Genomic DNA, 19985 nt, shown 5'->3' on the forward strand with positions numbered 1-19985 from the left:
AGAAAGCAAGTTTGCTTACCTGTAAATCGGATTCTCCCTAGACAGCAGGATGAGTTAGCCATTCTTAATACCTGCCCGCCGCCCTGGAGAGTTGACTACCTCGCTAGAGCTTAAGCCCTCAAAGAAACAGAAGGCTCACAAAGTAGTAACTGTGTTGGAACTCCCATATATGCTCAGAAAGACTTTATCTGAACTCTGAGAGCCAGGTCTTGTGTTGGTACCATCGAATTACATCACCAACATGTTCTGGCTAATTTATCCTGTTTTCTATGGAGAACTCTGTTTACAGATAAACAAACTTGGATTTTTTTTTTGCCTACACTTCACTTTTATATTGGGCTGGGCTTTGTTGTATTACATATTATATACAGTGCAATTGCTGCCTCAAAATTTTAATTCTATCTGAACATGCAAAGCATTTGTGGTTTGTTTTTTAGGAAACTGTACACAATTTGGTAAATGGGCCCACACTGAAATTTGTAATAAATTGAATAAACACAATCCTTAATAAGAATTGAGAATATCATTTCCTCGGTGTAATCACAAAGTGTGAATGCTGTACCGTATCCTAAATAACACCAGTTACTGTAAATGTTAGAGGGATTTTTATAATTATTTTTACAGGTTTTGATTTAGTGAAAGCCTACTGCAAAGCCAGCTGTTAGCACTTCTCAACTGCTTGTCACTAAGAACAAGAGGAAAACCCATCATGGCTCTCTGCCTTTGTCTCGTGCTGTAAGAAGTAGACAGCCTCTAATGCAGCTCTCAACAGGTGCTGAAAGCAACACTACCTTGTTTTCGTCTTTCATTTCAATGTGGCAGATTTTTCAGTTCTGTTCAGCATTCAGCACTGATGCCATGGTTGGATATGAGAAGATGCTTTCAAGTAGTTGTATAGTGGCACTTTCCGCAGCCCCTGCCTTCTGGAAGGATGGAAGAGCAGACAACACTAAGGACTGTCCAATCACACCAGAATATAAAGGACTTGGGACCAATCCTGTTGTGGGGCTTGGGAACAGATGCATAGCAGACCCTGTGGCTGGTCTGGAGCTGAAGAAGTAGTGGTACAGGGTGAAATGGCCTAGGGTAACTCAAGCCAAGGGATCCCTTTAAATTGTCTTATGCTGCTGATGCTTTCTTCACTGGGGAGAGGAGATTCGTTCGTGTCACACATTCAGAGACACTGGGGTATTCTGTAGCAAGGAGGATGTAGGGGGGGGGGGGGGACATCTTCTAGGGAGAGCTGTTTCAATAAAACTGAGGAGCCATTTTAGCTCCCTGTTCTTTCTTTCCTTTCTTCCTTCCTTCCTGTAGGACTCAAGGGTATGGAGTTCCTGGGCTTCCAGGATTTGGGGACAGTTCTTGGGGGTCCAGTGTGGATCCTAAGAGTGAAAGAACCAGAGGTTGATTTTCTGATTCTAACATTGCATTCACCTTTATCATTTGCAACCCTAGTCACCCCAAATATTAATTATAGATTTCTAATCTCTGCTGTAGAAGAGTAATTGGATTTTTTTAATTTTAATTATTTGAATTAATTTTCTACTGAATTTGGGGCTAGATTTATGCACATTCTTGTTTTACCTTTGGAGGGTAAATAGAGGAGAAAGTGAATATTAACTGTCAGAAAAGCAGGTGTTCGGGAGATAGCCCATAAAAAATAAAATAAAATATTTGTCATGGCATGAAAACGATTTGCAGCATGTAGAAGGAGAAGCCACAGGCGCATCACAATACAAAACAGTTTGTACATGAACTGGCACCACACAGTAGAAATACAAGAAAACTAAAACGTTTATTTACAGAACAGAAAAAATAAAATTGATTTTTTTGTAAGAGGGGAGTTATCCCCATACTCTTCATCTGCATTGGGAAATGACTTCAGTTGCTTGGAAGAGAGGATTTTGCCTGTTGGAGTCAAAGGGGAGGACTGCAGCAAATGGGAACCTAGTCAGTTTTTGTTCAGAGTTGTGTCTGCAGGAACTCATCTGTCTCTTGTTCAAGAGACTTTTTCCAGTTTTAGCTGCTGGAAGAGAGTGATCTGCATGCAACAAAGGTACCAATAATGGAGAAAGTCCCAGAGGGGTATTATCTCTTATAAGTACACTGTGAGGGGGATGCAAGGGCAAGTGATTTCTGTGACAGTAACCATCGACTGTGTGCGTTTTGGATTTGATTTCTGTAAGGACTTCACTAGACATAAAGGTACCACCTGCCATGTTTGCATCAAGTACCCCAGTAAATGGATTGTATTTGTTTAAAATATTTCTATACTGCTTTTCAGATCAAAAATGGATAGAATAGTTGAATGCCCAACACTAAGCATAATTCAACCTCTAGTGCTTACCACAGCAAAACCTATATCTACATGGATGCAGTTGGATGCAGTAGAAATGACTCATTAACATATCTGGGAACTCTCCAGGTTTGACCTAGAAGAATCCAGGTTTGGAGAGACAGCTGCAGGCCTCTGGGAGATCACTTCAAATCTCTGGGTCTTAAAACCATTCTTTCCTCCCTGGTGTGGCTATCTTTTTCACTAGACAGGGATGTGAATCGGGCTTCGGATGATTGAAAATATCGTATGATATTTTCAAAATCATCAGAAATCGGGGGCTCCCCCAAAATGATAGGAAAACCCCACAAAATTGTTCGTGGGGGTTCTCATCATTTTGGGGGAGGGCGGGAAAAACGGCACACAAAAATAACCCCTAAACCCACCCCGACCCTTTAAAACTAATCCCTTAGCTTCCCCCACCCTCCCGACCCCCCCCAAAAACTTTTTACAGGTACCTGGTGGTCCAGTGGGGGTCCCGGGAGCGATCTCCCGCTCCCGGGCCGTTGGCTGCCACTAATCAAAATGGCGCTGATGGCCCTTTGCCCTTACCATGTGACAGGGTATCCGTGCCATTGGCCGGCCCCTGTCACATGGAGGGAGCACTGCATGGCCGGCGCCATCCAGTGCTTCGATTTTTGCACTTATTTTCAATGGGGCCACCTCGATTGGAAGCCCTGGGATGGGATAGCTTCTATGAAGTTCCACAATGGCTTTCTCTAATCTTTTAGGGGGAAACTGTTTTGGGCCGCATGGCCCTTTTATTCTACTATGGGAGCCTTGGGATCTGCGTTAGGGTCTTGATGTTCGCGTGGTAGAATAACTTTTTAAAAAAAAGATGTAGAGAAAATAAGATGGCTTTCAAATTTCTAAATCAGCAGCATTGTTTTATTTACATAGGATTAGGTATGTATGAGCTGCTTTACATGGATTTGCAAAATTCATGCATGCAAATAGCATGCAAAGCAGCTCCTTCTAATTGGGATGGGTTTCAAGCCTAAAATATGTGTAATATTGCTGCAACAGGACTATATTGCACGACATATACTGTTTAATAAGCATTATTAATCTTTTGCAGCTTGATGAATCTCCCTATTAGATAGTAAACCCTCTGGGGAAGGGAAATACCTACTGAGTGTAATCTGCTTTGAAGTGCCATGAAAAAAAGGAATTTAAATCAAATAAATACATTTTGTGAAAAGGAGCGAGTCATTAGTGATTTGCAGTGCTGGGTCATAGCGGAATGAGGGTAGTTGAGAGGGTGCTTTTTCAAGCGATTTATGCAAGTTTAAAAAGGGTTTTATTTCTATTAAGAACTGTCTGAAAATTGCTCCTGACTCAATGAGGCTAAAAGTCTTTGTTCTGCAGTGGGTGCACATTTAGCTGCATCGAGAGGTGGTGTTCCCAGAGGCAGTTTCAGTCAGGAAGAAAAGAACATGCACAGATTGCAATTTTGAACTTGGTGTGTCTTATTTTCAATGATAATGTACCCACAAAAATTGCTTGTATAAATATCCACGCATATTTTATTCCCAGGGCAAAGAGAAATTATCTGTGTGAGCAAGCTGAAAGAAGAATAATGTTAGACATTGAAACAATGAATTATGCCATTATTTTTTTTTTTGTTGTGACCTAATGCTCATCCTATGGTATATTCCCATAAAAATTATGCCAGCACTGAACAATACCTTAGACAAGGAAACATATGGATTGGTATCTGGTGGGTGTGTTACCTTAGAGATAACAGAACCAGGTTTATAGTAAACCTTTCATCTAACTGGCTAGGCAACATTTGACAGATGAGCATTGGAAATACAGGAAGTTTATTGCTTTTAAATGCTGGCTTAACTATGTCTAGTAATTATAATTTTAAATGCATTATTGCCAGGTGCCTGGCTCACTGAAAAACCATTGATGCTGAGAGAAGGAACTTTTTAAAATATTCATTTTCCTTATAACAACACACAGGATTACAAAGCATCAGTTTGTTAAAAAAATAACCAAAAAAAACCTCTTGTGATCATACCATCCATTTTGAAGTGTCAAAAAGTGAAATATAAATTAAATAAATTTGTAAAGATTATATGCCTGCTACAGAACCAAATACATTCAGGCTGATGCAATACCATGCGCTGGCCACAGTGAATGGCTCAACATGCGATTGGACGCACATTTTGGGCCCATGTCCATAACCCCGATGCAAAATGGGGGTTAGCAATAGAGCACGTAGCCAGTAGCGCTCATTATATGTACATTCATCTTGATGATGCTATTAGCTGTTTCCGCAATGCCAAAAAAAAATGCGCCCAATGAGCACATTTTTACTCTCCAAAATTAACGCCTGCCCCAGAGCAGGTGTTCATTTTTGAGGAGCCCAAAAAGTGTGTTTTCTGTGCACTGCTACTGCATCAGCCTGATTGTCAGTGAATTAAACCTAACTATGGTTCTTTCTAACAATGGGCATCTTCTTTCTGAAATTTCATAATTTGGACCTTGAGGGTCTGTTAAGTCTGCTTTTCAGAATGGGGCGGATTTTAAAAGCCCTGCTCGCGTAAATCCGCCCGGATTTACGCGAGCAGGGTCTTGCGCGCCGGCGCGCCTATTTTCCATAGGCCTGCCGGCGCGCGCAGAGCCCCGGGACTCGCATGTCCCGGGGTTTTTCGAGGGGGGCGTGTCGGGGGCGGGGCCGATCGGCGCGGCGTTTTGGGGGCGGGACGCAGCGTTTCGGGGGCGGGCCCGGGGGCGTGGTTTCGGCCCGGGGCGGTCCGGGGGTGTGGCCGCGCCCTCCAGAACCGCCCCCAGGTTGCGTCTCGGTGCGCTAGCGGCCCGCTGGCACGCGGGGATTTACTTCTCCCTCCGGGAGGCGTAAATCCCCCGACAAAGGTAGGGGGAGGTTTAGATAGGGCCGGGGGGGTGGGTTAGATAGAGGAAGGGAGGGGAAGGTGAGGGGAGGGCGAAAGCGAGTTCCCTCCGAGGCCGCTCCGATTTCGGAGCGGCCTCGGAGGGAACGGAGGTAGGCTGCGCGGCTCTGCGCGTGCCGGCTGCACAAAATCGGCAGCCTTGCGCGCTCCGATCCTGGATTTTAGCAGATACGCGCGGCTACGCACATATCTACTAAAATCCAGCGTACTTTTGTTTGCGCCTGGTGCGCCAACAAAAGTACGCGAAGGCGCACTTTTTTTAAATCTACCCCAATATTTATAATTATTCATGATTGGTGTTTGCATGAAGTGCAACTTGCATGTAATACATTTGTTTGAGAACCTAATAATCCAAATATTGTGGCAGTAGAAGCAAGAAATTGTCAGGCAAAATGATTTGGTTTGGGTTTTTTTATGGTGATGTTCTAAGCTTGTGTTTTTTCACTCTGCTTGAACTGCTGGTGTCTGGTTTTATTTATTTGATTGTGTTTGTGTGTATTGGTAGCAATGGTGACATGAATAAAGTGGTGCACCTAAATCTATTGTGATTGAGGACTATTGAAATTTATAGCTAAATTAACTAGGAAAATAAACATTGCTTGGGTATGGAAATATAAGTGCCAGGACTCTTTTTTTTTTTTTTCCCCTAAAGTATTCCCATTATGGGTGTAAAAGTGATTGTTAGAGAAATTTACTAAGAACCTGGAAATGACTTGCCTTATGTTAGGAAGCATTGTTGCATTAGCAGTTGTAATGACAAAATCCCAGCACCTGCTAGAAAATTATATCACTCAGTCACAATTTTTAATGATTTTTTTTTTCCCTTAAGTTTTTTACTATGTCTGGTACATGAGTCAAAACTTCATTTTGATGTCACAACTACAGCTTTCATTTAGCAAATATCTGCAGATTACCTGATTGCACTATTGACTTTCCTAGCATATGCCATCTGGTGAGCCACCAGCAACTGGGATTGCCAACTAGCCAGTACTAAGTCAGGCCAACTGCTATCTCAAATTCAGAACCAGCAGTGTTAAATCCAGTTTTGAACTGTGCCACTTGCTGCATGCTGGTTGTATTAAAGAGCATGCGGCCAGTGGGAAAAAAGGACAGAAGCAGAGAAAGAGGGGGAAGTAAGAAATGTACTCTCTCTGTGTAGCACTCCCTTCCTCATTTGCCCTCACATGGGCTTCCTGTTGCCAACTGGCTCCAGGTTTTCAGGACAGGATTAACCAGTCCTGGTTTGACCCCATTGCATCCTGGGACTTACCCTGATTTCCCTATTGCATTCCCTAAGAAAAGCAAGGGGAGTAAAACTTGGCCTGGATCAACCTGTCCTGAAAAACTGGAGCCAGTTGGCAACCCTAGATAGAGGAAAAGGGTTGCAGATTCAGCAACAGCTGTCTTGGGAACCAGGATACCTGAACTGTGCTACAAGCAGAGAGAGAGATAGAGACACAGCACAGGGCAAGTTGTGGAGGGAGTTTCGAGAGGGTGTGAATGCTAGAGAGATGAAATCAAGAGTTGAATGCTTGGCAGCAGGGAGTCAAGGAATGAATGCAGGGCAAGATGACAACAAGGAGTGAATGCTGGGGGGTAATGGTGAGGGGTGAATGTTAGGGGAGAGGGTGAATGCTAGGGTGGGAAATAATGAGAAGGGGTTAAATGTTGAATGGGGAGAATGTGGAGGTGGGAATGCTAGAGTTGGGAGGGGGTAATGAAGAGGGGGTGAATGTTGGGGGAGTGGAAAAGAATGGTTAAACGTGGGAGGCTGTGGCAAGGCAAGAGAGGTCAAGATAGGGTGAGGATAGGAGAATGTGGGTGGCGGTGGGTTTTTCATTTGGGAGTTGGCAACCCTACATGCAAGTCTCTTGTGACCGTGTATTGATCCCTACCCATCAGGTTGAGAGTTTTGTTTCCAGCATGAAATCTGTTCATTGTTCCATTTGCAAACACGGCAAGAAAAGCATTTTGACTTGTCATTAATTTTCAATTTTCCAGTGTAGCCATGTGTTCAGAAATGATTACAGTTAGCAGGTGCTGGCCAGTTGTTAGAAAAACAGAGAGAAAAGCTTCTCAACCAATGCACGGAGTACTCGCTCGCCATTTAAAAATGTAAAAGGTTAGGGAGACACTTTCTCACGTAGCTCAAGGCCCCGGCAGTGCTAAGCTCCATTTATCCCTTTTACTGCACTTAGAAACTAAAGGAGGATGTAGAACATTTGCCTCAAGATACCCAGAATAAATGCTTTTTTTTTCCCTCTCCTTTTAATTACAGCTTCGGCAATCCCTGATAATGGAAGGAGGTCCTGCCTCAAGCTGAAAGTTTTTGTACGGCCAGCAAGTAAGTTCTTTAGATGAAGCTTTGGAGGGCGGCTTTGTAGCGCATGCTTTACTGTGCGGTCTGGTAAAGAGTGATACAACTTTTTACTATTAAAACCTTGTGTTATCTGTTCTGTATATCAACATTTGTGGTTCGGTTTCCATCATATTTTTCTTATCATTCTTCATAAAGCTTTTTAAATACCTAGCAAGCGGTTGCTAACTTGTTGTTTCTCAGATTGTTGTACCTATACGGCAAAGGGAAGAATTTCTTGGCCACTGATTTTAAAGGAAAAAACAAAAGATAAAACAAAATAAAACAAAAAAAAAAAAAAAAAAAGGAAGGAAATTAGGGGATTTAAGGGCGTCTCACTAACATATTTGGCTGTTATCTCTATTTTTGTTATAGACAGCTGTATGAAAACTATAGGTGTTCATGATCGTGTTTTCGATGTTAACGACAAAGTAGAAAATTCATTAGAACCAGCAGGTTAGTATGCTTAGAGAATCTTTTTTAACCAATGCGTCCTTTCTGCTGGAGCCTCAGTCCTTTTTCTGTTTTTTTTTGCTATCCTTTGTTTCTGCTTCTCTGCATGCCCTGCATGGTGCAGTTGCTCTGCTCTTGCTCCTTAATAGCAGTGCTAGTGCTACTTATGCTAATCCTCATTCCTGCAGTGTACTTGTCTAATGCATGGGAGACAAGCTGTTGCTCTTTTCTTTTGTGTGTATGTGTGTGTGTGTGTGTGTGCTGTATAGTTTAATAAATTACAACGCCTCAACAGAAAAGCCCAGAATGTGAGAAGCTCCCATTCCCTTAGCATGCTGATGAGCTAAACACCTTGTCTTCTAACCGGATGAGTTTGGGGAGGGGGGTTATCATCTACATAAACTGTGATCTTTCTGTGTGTGACATTTTTCTTTCACATGGTGTGTCTGACAATTCAACATACTTGGCCATTGCTTGTTTAAACACAAATGCATGGTTCAAGCATGCCAGATACAGTGTTGACATTTTCTCAAAACGATTGATTTGTAGGGGTAGCTCAGGAAGTCTTCTTGCCAGTAGATTTTATATGTCACGATATTCATGTCAACTTCCCCTTTCAGAAGTTAAGGTGCAGTAAAGCACTGAATCAGCCAAAATATTTAGGCCTTCCCTTATTTTAAAAGATAATCTAGTCTGAAAGCACACATTTTATTCATGGGAATACATTTTTCAACTTAATTTGTGGAGCTTATTTGGAGTTTTATGGGGGGGGGGGGGTGTTTCTCTTTACTTCCTAACTGCTGTCTGAAGAGAATCAAAATTGAATACAATTTAGGATGAAGCATGCACTCTTTCCAGATCCTATTACAGTTCAGGGGTCTGACAAGAAGTAGTAAAAAAAAAAAAAAAAAAAAGAAAAACCACTAATCCAGACCACAGTTAAATTAGCTTTAGGTTTAAAGGATGTTGACAAATTCCATGAACCCAAATTTGAAAAACTTCCCATGTTTTTTTTTCAGTTTCAAAAACCTCCCAAAATTTAATGATTAATGAACAGTTTGGAAACCGAATGTATGCTACTTAGGTTTTGGAGGCTTTTGTGCAGTATGTGTAAGTTAAATACTTCTATTAAAAAAAAAAAAAAAAAGATGAAAGTTCTGGCACCAAATAAAATGCAAAGTTTTAAAGACAAAGATGATGCAGTACCATTAAAACTTGAGTGCATTCTTTCGAGATGAGCAAGGCTTGTCAGATGGTTTTAGGTAATCAGGGACCAGTGATCACTTCATAACTACCTTCCGGCAGCACTATGAAGCCGTGATTTCTTATGTCAAAGTTGAAGTACAAATTCAGCAGGACTTCAGTGGAATTTTAGTTGTGCAGTAAAGACCAGCTCATCTGTCCTTGATAACATGGAGCCATCTGGCAACCTTGCATCAAGGTTAGCAGGAAGTCAAGTTGATTTTTTTTTCCTGTGAAACCATGCGTTCCATCTTAGGCAAAGGGTTCCTTCAGGGCAAAATCAGCGTTGACTGTGGTTGTACTTGTTTGAAATTTAGTGTGCCATTATTTTCAGAAGCTTTTCTTTCAAAGGGGGTGGATAATCTAAGTCTTAATATACCAATAATTATTTCTCTGTGGCAGATCAACCTCTGTTCTGTTTGTGGTCTAGAAAAGAGAGATGAGCTGATGAGCTTCTTTTATATACGACAACCTTTCAGCATTCATTTTTATTTGCAGAAAGTTAACTGTGAGAAAGAGGTTTTTTATTATATTCAGATCTTTAATAAATAAGGTTTGGATTGTCACAATTAGAGAGGAAGCTGACCTCTTCCAAGAATTACATACAGGCCGATACAGTACAGTGCGCTCCGACGGCGCGCACTCTTAACCTGCCCTTAGCCGCGCGTTTTCCCTTACCCCTTATTAAGTAAGGGGCGGAAAATGCGCGTCCAACCCGCGGCACCTAATAGCGCCCTCAACATGCACATGCATGTTGATGGCCCTATTAGGTATGCCCGCGCAATACAGAAAGTAAAATATGCAGCCAAGCCGCACGTTTTGCTTTCAGAAATGAGCGCCTACCCAAAGGTAGGTGCTAGTTTCTGCCAGCACCGGGAAAGTGCACAGAAAAGCAGTAAAAACTGCTTTTCTGTGTACCCTCTGACTTAGAATCATGGCGATATTAAGTCAGAGGTCCCAAAGAGTAAAAAAAAAAAAAATTTAAATGGGCTGGCGGCTGTCAGGCCAAAAACCGGACGCTCAATTTTGCCGGCGTCAGGTTTCCAAGCCCGTGGCTGTCAGCGGGCTTGAGAACCAACGCCGGCAAAATTAAGCATTGGCTGTCAAACCCGCTGACAGCCGCCGCTCCGGGTCAAAAGGAGGTGCTAGGGACGCGCTAGTGTCCCCAGCGCCTCCTTTTGCCCGTTTCTACCGCACCACCTAATTTAAATACAGAATCGCGCGCACTGGCGAGTGGCCTGTGCGTGCACCGGGAGAGCGGGCGTTTGTCCGCTCTCCCGCGGACTTTACTGAATCGGCCCGATAATGAGGCGTTGGTCCAAGTAGATGCAAGTTGTCCATGATACTTTTTATTGGCCTAATCTGATACATAACATTTGTTGTAAAATTTTGAGTACTGTAATCACATCATCAGATCAGTACAAAATGAGCTCATGTTTAACCTATATTTTTGAGAACTGATGTTAAGTGTTTTGTTTGTTATACAAAATTAATTACAACAAAAGACTAGTGTTCCTACATAACTGGGATCCATTTTAGCAGTAAATCGTATTTTACTTTTCATTCATAAGCTAGAAACAGGGTAAGATCAAGCTAGGGTGAAAGAACATAGTACAAAATTTCATCTTTGTGGGACTTTCCTCACTCCAAATGACATCAAATCTTCACCAAGGTGTACTGTGCTGTTCGTACGTCTCACTCTACATGCGAAACTGGCCCCTAAACCATCACCAACACCTCACCTCAACCTAATAAATGGCCCTCCTAGAGAGATGTAAACACAGTGAGGCCCTCCCCAGAGGCTCTCTCTCTCTCTCTCTCCCCCCCCACCCTCCTCAAGCCCAGAAATGACCAAAATGCAATTCTAAAAATGTATTGCAAATTGCATTATGGCCATTTCGCACATCTTAAAGCCAGGGAAAAAGGTGTAGTTATTTCCAGCGTTAAAACCAGGCGATAGCATGCGTTAATGCATTTTGGTAAATGATCCTAAAAGATTGCTAAATCAACCAATATAGTATCATTCATCAGAACAGATCTTTGTTGGATTGTGTTCATTTAGTCAAAAAAAGGGTTTTGCTAATTACATGGACAAATATGTTTGTGAAACTTGCTAGGGTCCAATAATTTGGATTTTTCACCCACCTTTCTAAACAATGCTCATGGTGGTTTACATCATTATTAGTAATTCCGGTAGAAGTCCCTTGTCCCTACACAAAAATTTACAATCCGTGGAGGAAATTTTCAAAGGAGTTAATGCATGTAAAAGTAGCATATATCGTAGTAATTTTCAAAAAGCTCATTTTTGCGGGTACAACCTTTTGACAGTTCAGCCCCATGCTTGTAAAAGTAGTAATTTTCAAAAGACCATTTCTGTGCTTAAAACCCAGTTTTACAAACACACATGCTTTTGAAATTTACCTCCAGGGATGGTAAATTTCAAAGGGGCGCGTGGGCGCCCATTGATGCTTATGTTATAAAATAGCTTAGGCACGCATATGTGTGCACCCTGCTTTGCAACTGGGCACGCACAGCCACGCATATCCAGGTATGATCCGCGCAAGTGGGAGAATTTTATAACAGGCGCGCCTCCATGCCTTGATTATGTTCACCAGTTTGCCCAGTCTAGAGCCAAGTCCTCAAAAGCCCCCCAGTTACCCCAGACCCCTTAAACCACTCAAGGATACTTTTTTTTTTTTTTTTTTTAAATGACACCTCCTCCGTAGCAGAAGTAAAGTTATGCGGCACTGGACTTGGGTGCACGCCAGGTTGTCCATGCTCCACTCATACCATGTCCCTTTTTCGTTCCAAGTCAGAGGTTTGCATGCCGGGGAATGCACATATATGTAGGTAGCTTTTAAAACTGGGTCGACATGTGAATTCCCTACATGCGCACGCGTTTCGTGATTTTTGGCGTGCGCCCGGCTTGTACCTGAGGTAACGCGGCTTGCCCCAAGGTCACAAGGCGTGTCAGTGGGGAGGGATTTGAACTCTAGCTTCCCTTGTATTCAGCCCATTGCTCTAATCACTAGGCCACTCTGTTTCCTCCACACTTTACACACAAGATACTCAATTGCAAGTTGTCTGTTTTACCATAATCTTGTTATACTTGAAAGCATGCATGTGAAAACAGAACAAGCTACAGGCTGCTCTGGATATTTCTGGCTAATCCATTTGTAGCAGACTGCTGGTGACTGTGTAAATCAATGGAGTTTCTTGTGGGTGATCACAGATGCCTGTGGGAATCTGGAGCTGTTTAGTTGTTCACACTTTATTTTCATCAAGATTTTGATGGTATCAAAAATTACAGGAGTGAAAATGAAGTGTTATATTTTCAATCCAGTCACTCCTTTATAGTTCACCCTAAGCCATTAGTAATTTGGGTAAGAGAGGCATTTTCATGTCTCCAAAGCAAGATTCCTTTGTATTTGGGCAGCCCCATCTTTTATGCCAGAGAACTGGATTTATTCACTGTTGAAGAATTTCTGTTTTCTACTATATTTGTGTCACGTGTCATGGCCTAGCCTGAAAATGAAACTATTCTGCTAATTTTTATCTTTAGACCTTAGCAGTGATGTTGCTTTTCTCCATAAATCTTTTTTCTTTCTTTTATGCGGTCATGAGAGCTCCCATACCTTAATGTAACAATTTATCAGCTGGCCAAATATTACCTCATGGATAATCAATGGTGCTGGTTTTTCTCCTATTGATTCCTATCCTGTCATAAGCTTATGTTTCTTGCCTTGATGCACCACAGAGAAATAGCACTTCATGTGCAACCTTCTGCTGCATAGGTAACCCAAGAAGCGTGATGTAAGAGTGACAGAGCAGAAATCTGGAAAGCCAGACGTGGTGTGCTAAACTAAAGCCACATTAGTCAAGTCTTCATCTGAAATGCGCAAGTGCTCTCAGAAATATGAATTTTGAGGAAGAGATTTTTCTGCACACTAGAACAGTCATTCTCCACTCAGTGCTCAGGGATCACCCAGCCAGTCTGGTTTTCAGCATATCCATAAGGAATATATACATATTCTACCTCCATTATATGCCTGTATCTCTCATGCATATTCCTTGTGGATACCCTGACAGCCTTGCTGGCCAAATGGTCCCTGACCACCAAGATTTAAACCATTGTACTTGACTATAGCATAAGAGTTTAGACCCATGTACAGTTGTAACACACAACCATTTATTTTATATTTATATAAAGGTGTGCAAGTGCATCTCCAAAGAAGTGTGCTGATAAATTAATGCTCTTTTAAGGCCTTTGTGCACTTAGTACAAGTAGTTGATATATTGTTTTATAATTCCTTCCATTCCAGGGCTGAAATTGAAGTGGTTCCGTTCCGAGATTATGATAGTCTTCATAGTTAACAAAAAGAGAGAACTGTATTGACAGAAAGAAAACCAAAACTCATAAAATATCAGATGGTTTCACTGTAGATACATTATTTATGTACCTTATTTAATTATGTTCATAGTGCGATGGTCTATCATTACTCATCTGACCTGACGCCCGCTACATTTATCAACACATTTTTTTCAGTAAATAGAATATTTGTTGACAACGTTGCCTGTTTTGTTGGAGTAAATCACAGATTTGTGAGCTGCATCAGACTTGACTTTGTCAGCTCCCACAGAAGCCTGCTACCAATTGCCCCAGTTACTAATGTTCCATTTTTGTAATGAAAAAATGCTTCAGTTAATCTACTACCATGCCCTTTTCAAGCTTTTAAACCTCTAATCCATCTCCTGCTCTCTCTGACTTTACTTTTGTTACTTTCTCTTACCGTAATTTTAAATTAATTACTTTCTTCCCTTCCATTTCCTGGTCGGAAACAGCTGCACCTCAGATTTTCTCAGTTAGTAGTGGATCAGAAAGAACCTTAGAACCTCAGCTGCTTCTCTGTCGTGCAATAGTCATAGTAAAGAGAGCTGGCCATTGTAATTCCATATTAAACTTTGTGATAAGCTTCTCCGATGGTTTACGGCACAGGTCAGTAAAGCTCATTACTAAAATCTTGCAAGGGAATTTTCCGTTCTGTAATAAATGTTTGTTTTTCAGCATATATATATATATATATATATATAGTATATATCCATAGATGCCAGCATTTTCCCAGTGCTGAGCTGCCATTTAAAACTGGCTTACTACTGTTGATGCGAGTTTTGAGCGTAAATGAGATGAGAAGTGTAAAATATCATGAACAGCTGGCAAGCTTCGCTATTGTTCGCAATCAGATTTGAGAAGAACAATGCCTATTTTTCAAAAGCAAGAAGGCAAAATAGATTATTATTTTTATAAGCCGGAGTGTTGCAAACCAAGGGAAAAGAGGCATAGTACATGGGCTTTGCAGTCTTTATCAAACATCGTGGTCCCTCTTTCTATGTTATCTTTAAGCAGGACTCCTGGTCTCCCACAATTCTGTGGTTATGGGAAGGGTCTCTAAGTCCAGCTCTTATTGTGGATTTCTCTCCCTGCCCTAATACAGGTTTCTGAGGAGGAGTAAAGCAGTGACACAGCTCCCCAGGCTACTTCCTCTTTCTCTGTTGCACTTTGTATTGTGTGGCCCTGTGGTGTCCCCCTGATGCTCTGACTATAGGCAGCCTGAGTCACTGCACCACCACTTCCGTCCTTCTACCCTTGAATCTGGACTTGTGGGTGGGGAGGGGAAAGGAGATGCGCTCAGGCAAGGGGCCATGCAAGTTAGAGAATGGGGGGGGGGGAGAGGAAACTGGCAAGAGTGGAGAGGTTTGGAATGTGAGGGGATTAGAGGAAGTGAGTGAATGAAGAGATCAAAGCGGGTGTGAGCAAATGAGGTGGTCAAAGTTGCTGTAGGGGGATAGGAGAGTGAGTGAAGGGGTGTGGCATGAGCAGATTGGAGGGTGTGTGAGTAGTGAGGGGATTGGAGGGACGAGTGAAGGAGGGGATCCGAGGGCCTTCAGGGGGTTGGGGGGGGAGTGGTGTAATTATGAGAGAGAAGAAGAGAGGAGGATTGAAAGGGGGTGGGGTATTAGTGAGAGAAGATCCATCCATTCACTCTCTCATAATCCTGGATCTTACCCTCATTCTCCCTCTCCTCATTCTCCTTCCCAGAGCTGTTGGAAGGGTTGGGCAAGGTGGTTGCCCACGCAGGACACCAGGCCAGAAGGCAGGGTGCCCACAGGCATCAGTACAGCAGTGTAGAGATGTGTTTCTGGCCCATATAGCTACTTTTATTAGCAGGCCATCTGACTGTTTCATTGGCTGGGGACTCCTCCCTACTCCCCTCACCAGAATGCTGTTATGTGCCACAGTGGTTTTGCTCCTTCTCTCTCCTGCATATGCTCCCAGGCCCCTTCTCCCCTTGCATGTCCTATCCCTTTGCTACTCCCACACTGAAATCCATCCTTTCAGATGTCTTCTCCCCCTTCCCTTTCCCATCCTCCAGATCCTGTTTTCTACATCTGTTCTCTATCCCCTTTCTTCCTTCCCAGCACCAATTACTAAAATCCTTCCCCCAAAGAATTATTAAATTAAATTATTCAGGCACACAAAAAATGCCAGCAAATTAAATTAAAATACAAATGAACATGATTTAGTATGCAAATGTGCCTCATAATTGCCACAGAATTTTGAAACTTTGCCATTGAATTCTCTAACTCTTGCTACAGAATCTATCCATGAACTGGCACAGGAAACTGGCTGTATAAGGGTTCTGTTTAATGCACTGTCACTGGAACAAATTGATCTAGATCTAGCTTTATGAAGGCAATTACAATTTAGTAATTTGTAGTCGTAGTTCTGCATTTTGTTTAAGAATATTGATGATGAATGTTTTATGATTCTTTTTTAAATTTTAATTTGAGGTACGCGATCTGTTTGAAAATTCCTCTTTGCTTTAGACCAGTGGTTCTCAACCGGTGTGTCGCCAAGCACACGCAGGTGTGTTGCCACACTTCCCGGTCCTCTGCTGACCCAACTGCTCCCCCTACCCGAGCAAGACAGGTCCTCCACCTGGGCTTAAAATGCTGAAAGCCCGGGCGGAACGCGGCAGGAGAGCAGGAGTCAGCGGCACCGGCATGCTCTCTTCTTCCCGCCCCCCGCGGCCTGGAAGAGGAAGTGATGAGCAGCAGGTGCATGCGCGGGAAGAAGAGACCATGCTAGTGCAGGCAGCGTCGGCCTGAAGAAAAGAAGAGAGGCGCGGTCTGAAGAATGAGCAGCGCGGCTCAGAGAAAAACAAAGAATGTCGTCAGCCCCCGCGGCCAATGGGACTTCTTGATCCGCAAGGGCTGAAAATGAAGTAGATTGCTGCTGCTTTTAGGGTTAGAAGTGCAGGAGGCTGCTGCTGCCATTAGTTCGGGGGAGGGGGGAAGAGTGAGTGAATGAGCAAGCATGTGTGTTTGAGATCCTGTGTGTGTGAGTGAGTGAGATAGCATGTACGTGAATGATTGAGAGCCTGTACATGTGAAAGAGTGTATGTGTGTGATTGAGAGCTGGTTTAGGTGAGGGAGCAAGTGAGTATGTGAAAGCATGTGTAAAAGTAAGAGAAAGACAGCATGTGTGTCTGTATGTGATTGAGAGCTGGTTTAGGTGAGGGAGCAAGTGAGTATGTGAAAGCATGTGTAAAAGTAAGAGAAAGACAGCATGTGTGTCTGTATGTGATTGAGAGCTGGTTTAGGTGAGGGAGCATGTGAGTATGTGATTGAGAGCCTGTGTGTAAATGAGAGAGAGAGCATGTTTGTAAGCATGTGAATGAGTCTATGTGTGAGAGAAAAGGGCAGCATGTATGTGTGTGATTGAAAGCCTGTGTGTAAGCCTGAGAAGATAAGACAGCATGTGTGTAAATGTGTAATTAAGAGCCTATATAAGTGAGAGAGAAAAAGCATGTGTATATTAGGGATGTGCAGAGCAAAAGTTTGTCCTTATGTCAATATGTCCAAAGGGGGTCCCATTTGCGGTCAATATGGACATAAAAAAAATTAAATGAGTTGGGTATATGTCCATATGTGCAAAAAAAAAAATTTTAAACCCCCTCACCCTCCTTAATCCCCCCCCCAGACTTACCACAACTCCCTGGTGATCGAGCGAGGAGTGAGGACGCCATTTCTGCAATCCTTGGCGAGAAGCATGTGACGTCGGCGCCACGTCGAGTGACGCGGCGTCACGTGATTCCCGGCGAGTTCGCGCCGGAAGGCTCGTTCGGCCCAAAAAGAACTTTTGGCCAGCTTGGGGGGGTCAGGAGGCCTTCCGGCGTGAACTCGCCGGGAATCACGTGGCGCCGACGTCACTCGACGTGGCGCCAACGTCACATGCTTCTCGCCAAGGATTGCAGAAATGGCGTCCTCACTCCTCGCTCGATCACCAGGGAGTTGTGGTAAGTCTGGGGGGGGGGGATTAAGGAGGGTGAGGGGGTTTAAATTTTTATTTTGGCTCAACAATCGCGATTTCCAACATATCCAACATAGCTATGTTGGATATGTTGGAAATCCGATCGTTTATGTCACATCACTTTTTTAAGTTAAAAAAAAAAATATGCGTAGCGTTTTACATATGCGGTCAATACGAATGCACACCCCTAGTGTATATGTGAGTGACTGAGAGCCAATGTGAGAGAGAGAGAGGAGAAAGTTACAAGCAAACCATCCCTCCTCCTGCTAATTCAAAACAATCTCAGGGCACCTGGATATCAAACGTTCCCAGGTATGCAGAGCAAAACATTTTTTGTATCCTTATTATTTTTCATCACTGGGTCTTTGCGTCTGCTATTTTGAAATATTTTATTGGTATCTAGAAATTTTTTTAATGAGTTTTTAATTATTGGATATTCCACTCATCAGCTGTTTCAAAATAATCTGTTCTTTTTGTTAGTATGGTTTTACTGCTATTGATTTTATATTTCTTGATTTCTTTTATAAGGATGGGTGATGTTTCTTTTTTCCTTTATTACACTGCATACGGAGACTCTGGCTTGTTGCAGTTTCCAATTCAGTTTTTTCTGCATGCTTCTAGTTATGCGTTTTGGTCTCTTTACTCTTTGTTAGGTGAGGGTCAGCACATGTGACTCAGGTGAGGTTTTCTGCTGGCGTGCAGTTTCTGTATAGGGCTCTATAGCAGCCTGACTTGGTCCGTTTTCCTAATAGGAGATGTATTGGTGTCTTAAGGCCTGGTGTAATATTTCAGTGATGCCTTTCCTTAGGTAAGGTGGTTACTGTTAAGTGCTGGAAATTGGTGCTGTTTTGGTATGGTATGTTTACCATTTATGTAATTTCTGTTCAGATACAATATGTATCTTTTCTTTGTGTCATTCTTAACAATAAAAATAATACTGGACCTTTATTTTTTATTTCCGCCGTAAATTGTAATGAGCAGTGTGTCACACATGTGAACGTGGCCTGTCAGGTGTGTCACGATGGGAAAAAGGTTGAGAACCACTGCTTTAGACCACTTAAACGAAGAATCACAGCAAAGTCTCACTCCTGGATCTCTCTCACTGTTCAGTAATGCCAGACTTCAGCCGTGGGTGCTGGGGAAGGAGGTCCAAGCTTCCAAACCCTAGGTGGTTTGGGGAATTTCTGTTACACAGTCACTTCCAGCCACGCTCCAATTGGTACTCACTGACAGCAGCCTTCAGCAGCCCGGAAGCAGATGGCAAAACGCACACAGCAAGTTTAGGTGGTGGTAAAGAAAAATAGGTTTACTTTAATTTGAAGAAAAGAGCCCATGCCAAAATGGCAAACACCACCATCATCCAACAAAGGAATTACAGTCCCTAGTGCTGTGGTTTCTTTGTCCCTTGTTCTTCTTTTTACTGTTCTCTTTGGCTCTGAAACATAAATCCTTTGCCATAAATCCTCCTCTTCAATTGGCATAGACTGGGAGATAAGATAAAACTTGGAAAAAAAAAAAACCAAACCTCTGTCTTCTCAAAAATGTTGGGTGTTTCACAAAAATCCCAGTTGGCCTACTGTTAACTGGTCCTAGGTCAAACAGCTGCAATCCAGTCCCTTAGAGCGGAGGGTTTTTCCCCCTACATATTGGAGCTAGTCAAAGGTCCTCCAAGAATTCACCCCTCTGTCAACCAAGGAAATATACTTCTGTCAAGGCAGCAGTGTGGGCCCACGAGGGCTCCTTAAAATACTGTCCTTGATGGATCCCTTTGGCAGACACTGAAACTTACTAGGGCAATTCCAGAAATGTCCTCTCTCCCAGCTGTGACTATTCAGAGAACAGAACTGATCGGGTTGAGCATGCTCAATCCAGTATTTACAGGGGATCAGGACCAACCCCCAAATAGGGGAATAGCCAAATAACTGGGGAGGTATTAAAAATGCAAAAATCTCCAAAACTCCTGTCACAAGAGGAAAGTTTAGTGAGGGCTGCAAAGCTACCATCACATGTATATTATTATTTACTGGGGATGTGTTTTTGGCCCGCCGCAGGAAATTTCGGATTTCTCACGGTTCAGGCCTTTAAAATTTGGGGAGATCCGAATTTCATTTTAGTGCACACTAACTCCCGTTAGTGTACGCTACCATTTTTTCGTTAGCATGCACTAACAGGAAGTTAGTGCGCACTAACCCCAAAAATGAATTTTTCCTGAAATTTCGGGAAAGATTTCTTCGGGTTTCGGGCTCCCCGAACCAGGACATTTCATTGAAATTGCCTAATTCATCCTGGACAAATGCACATCCCTAT

General features: G+C 42.7%; 1 protein-coding gene across 5 annotated transcripts in view; it reads left to right on the top strand.

Annotated features, from left to right (window-relative positions):
* EFNA5 (ephrin A5) overlaps positions 1 to 19985 on the top strand; it is a 525631-nt gene that overhangs the window by 493631 nt on the left and 12015 nt on the right. For 4 of the 5 annotated variants that reach the window (XM_029572206.1, XM_029572233.1, XM_029572216.1 and 1 more), the window contains 2 exons: positions 7535 to 7600; positions 7988 to 8068. In XM_029572206.1, coding sequence (XP_029428066.1) covers positions 7535 to 7600; positions 7988 to 8068 — 147 coding nt within the window. The remainder of the gene's footprint in view (positions 1 to 7534; positions 7601 to 7987; positions 8069 to 19985) is intronic. The other variant, XM_029572238.1, reaches the window with a different exon arrangement.

Source organism: Rhinatrema bivittatum, chromosome 1, assembly GCF_901001135.1.
Source record: "Rhinatrema bivittatum chromosome 1, aRhiBiv1.1, whole genome shotgun sequence".
NCBI lineage: Eukaryota > Metazoa > Chordata > Amphibia > Gymnophiona > Rhinatrematidae > Rhinatrema > Rhinatrema bivittatum.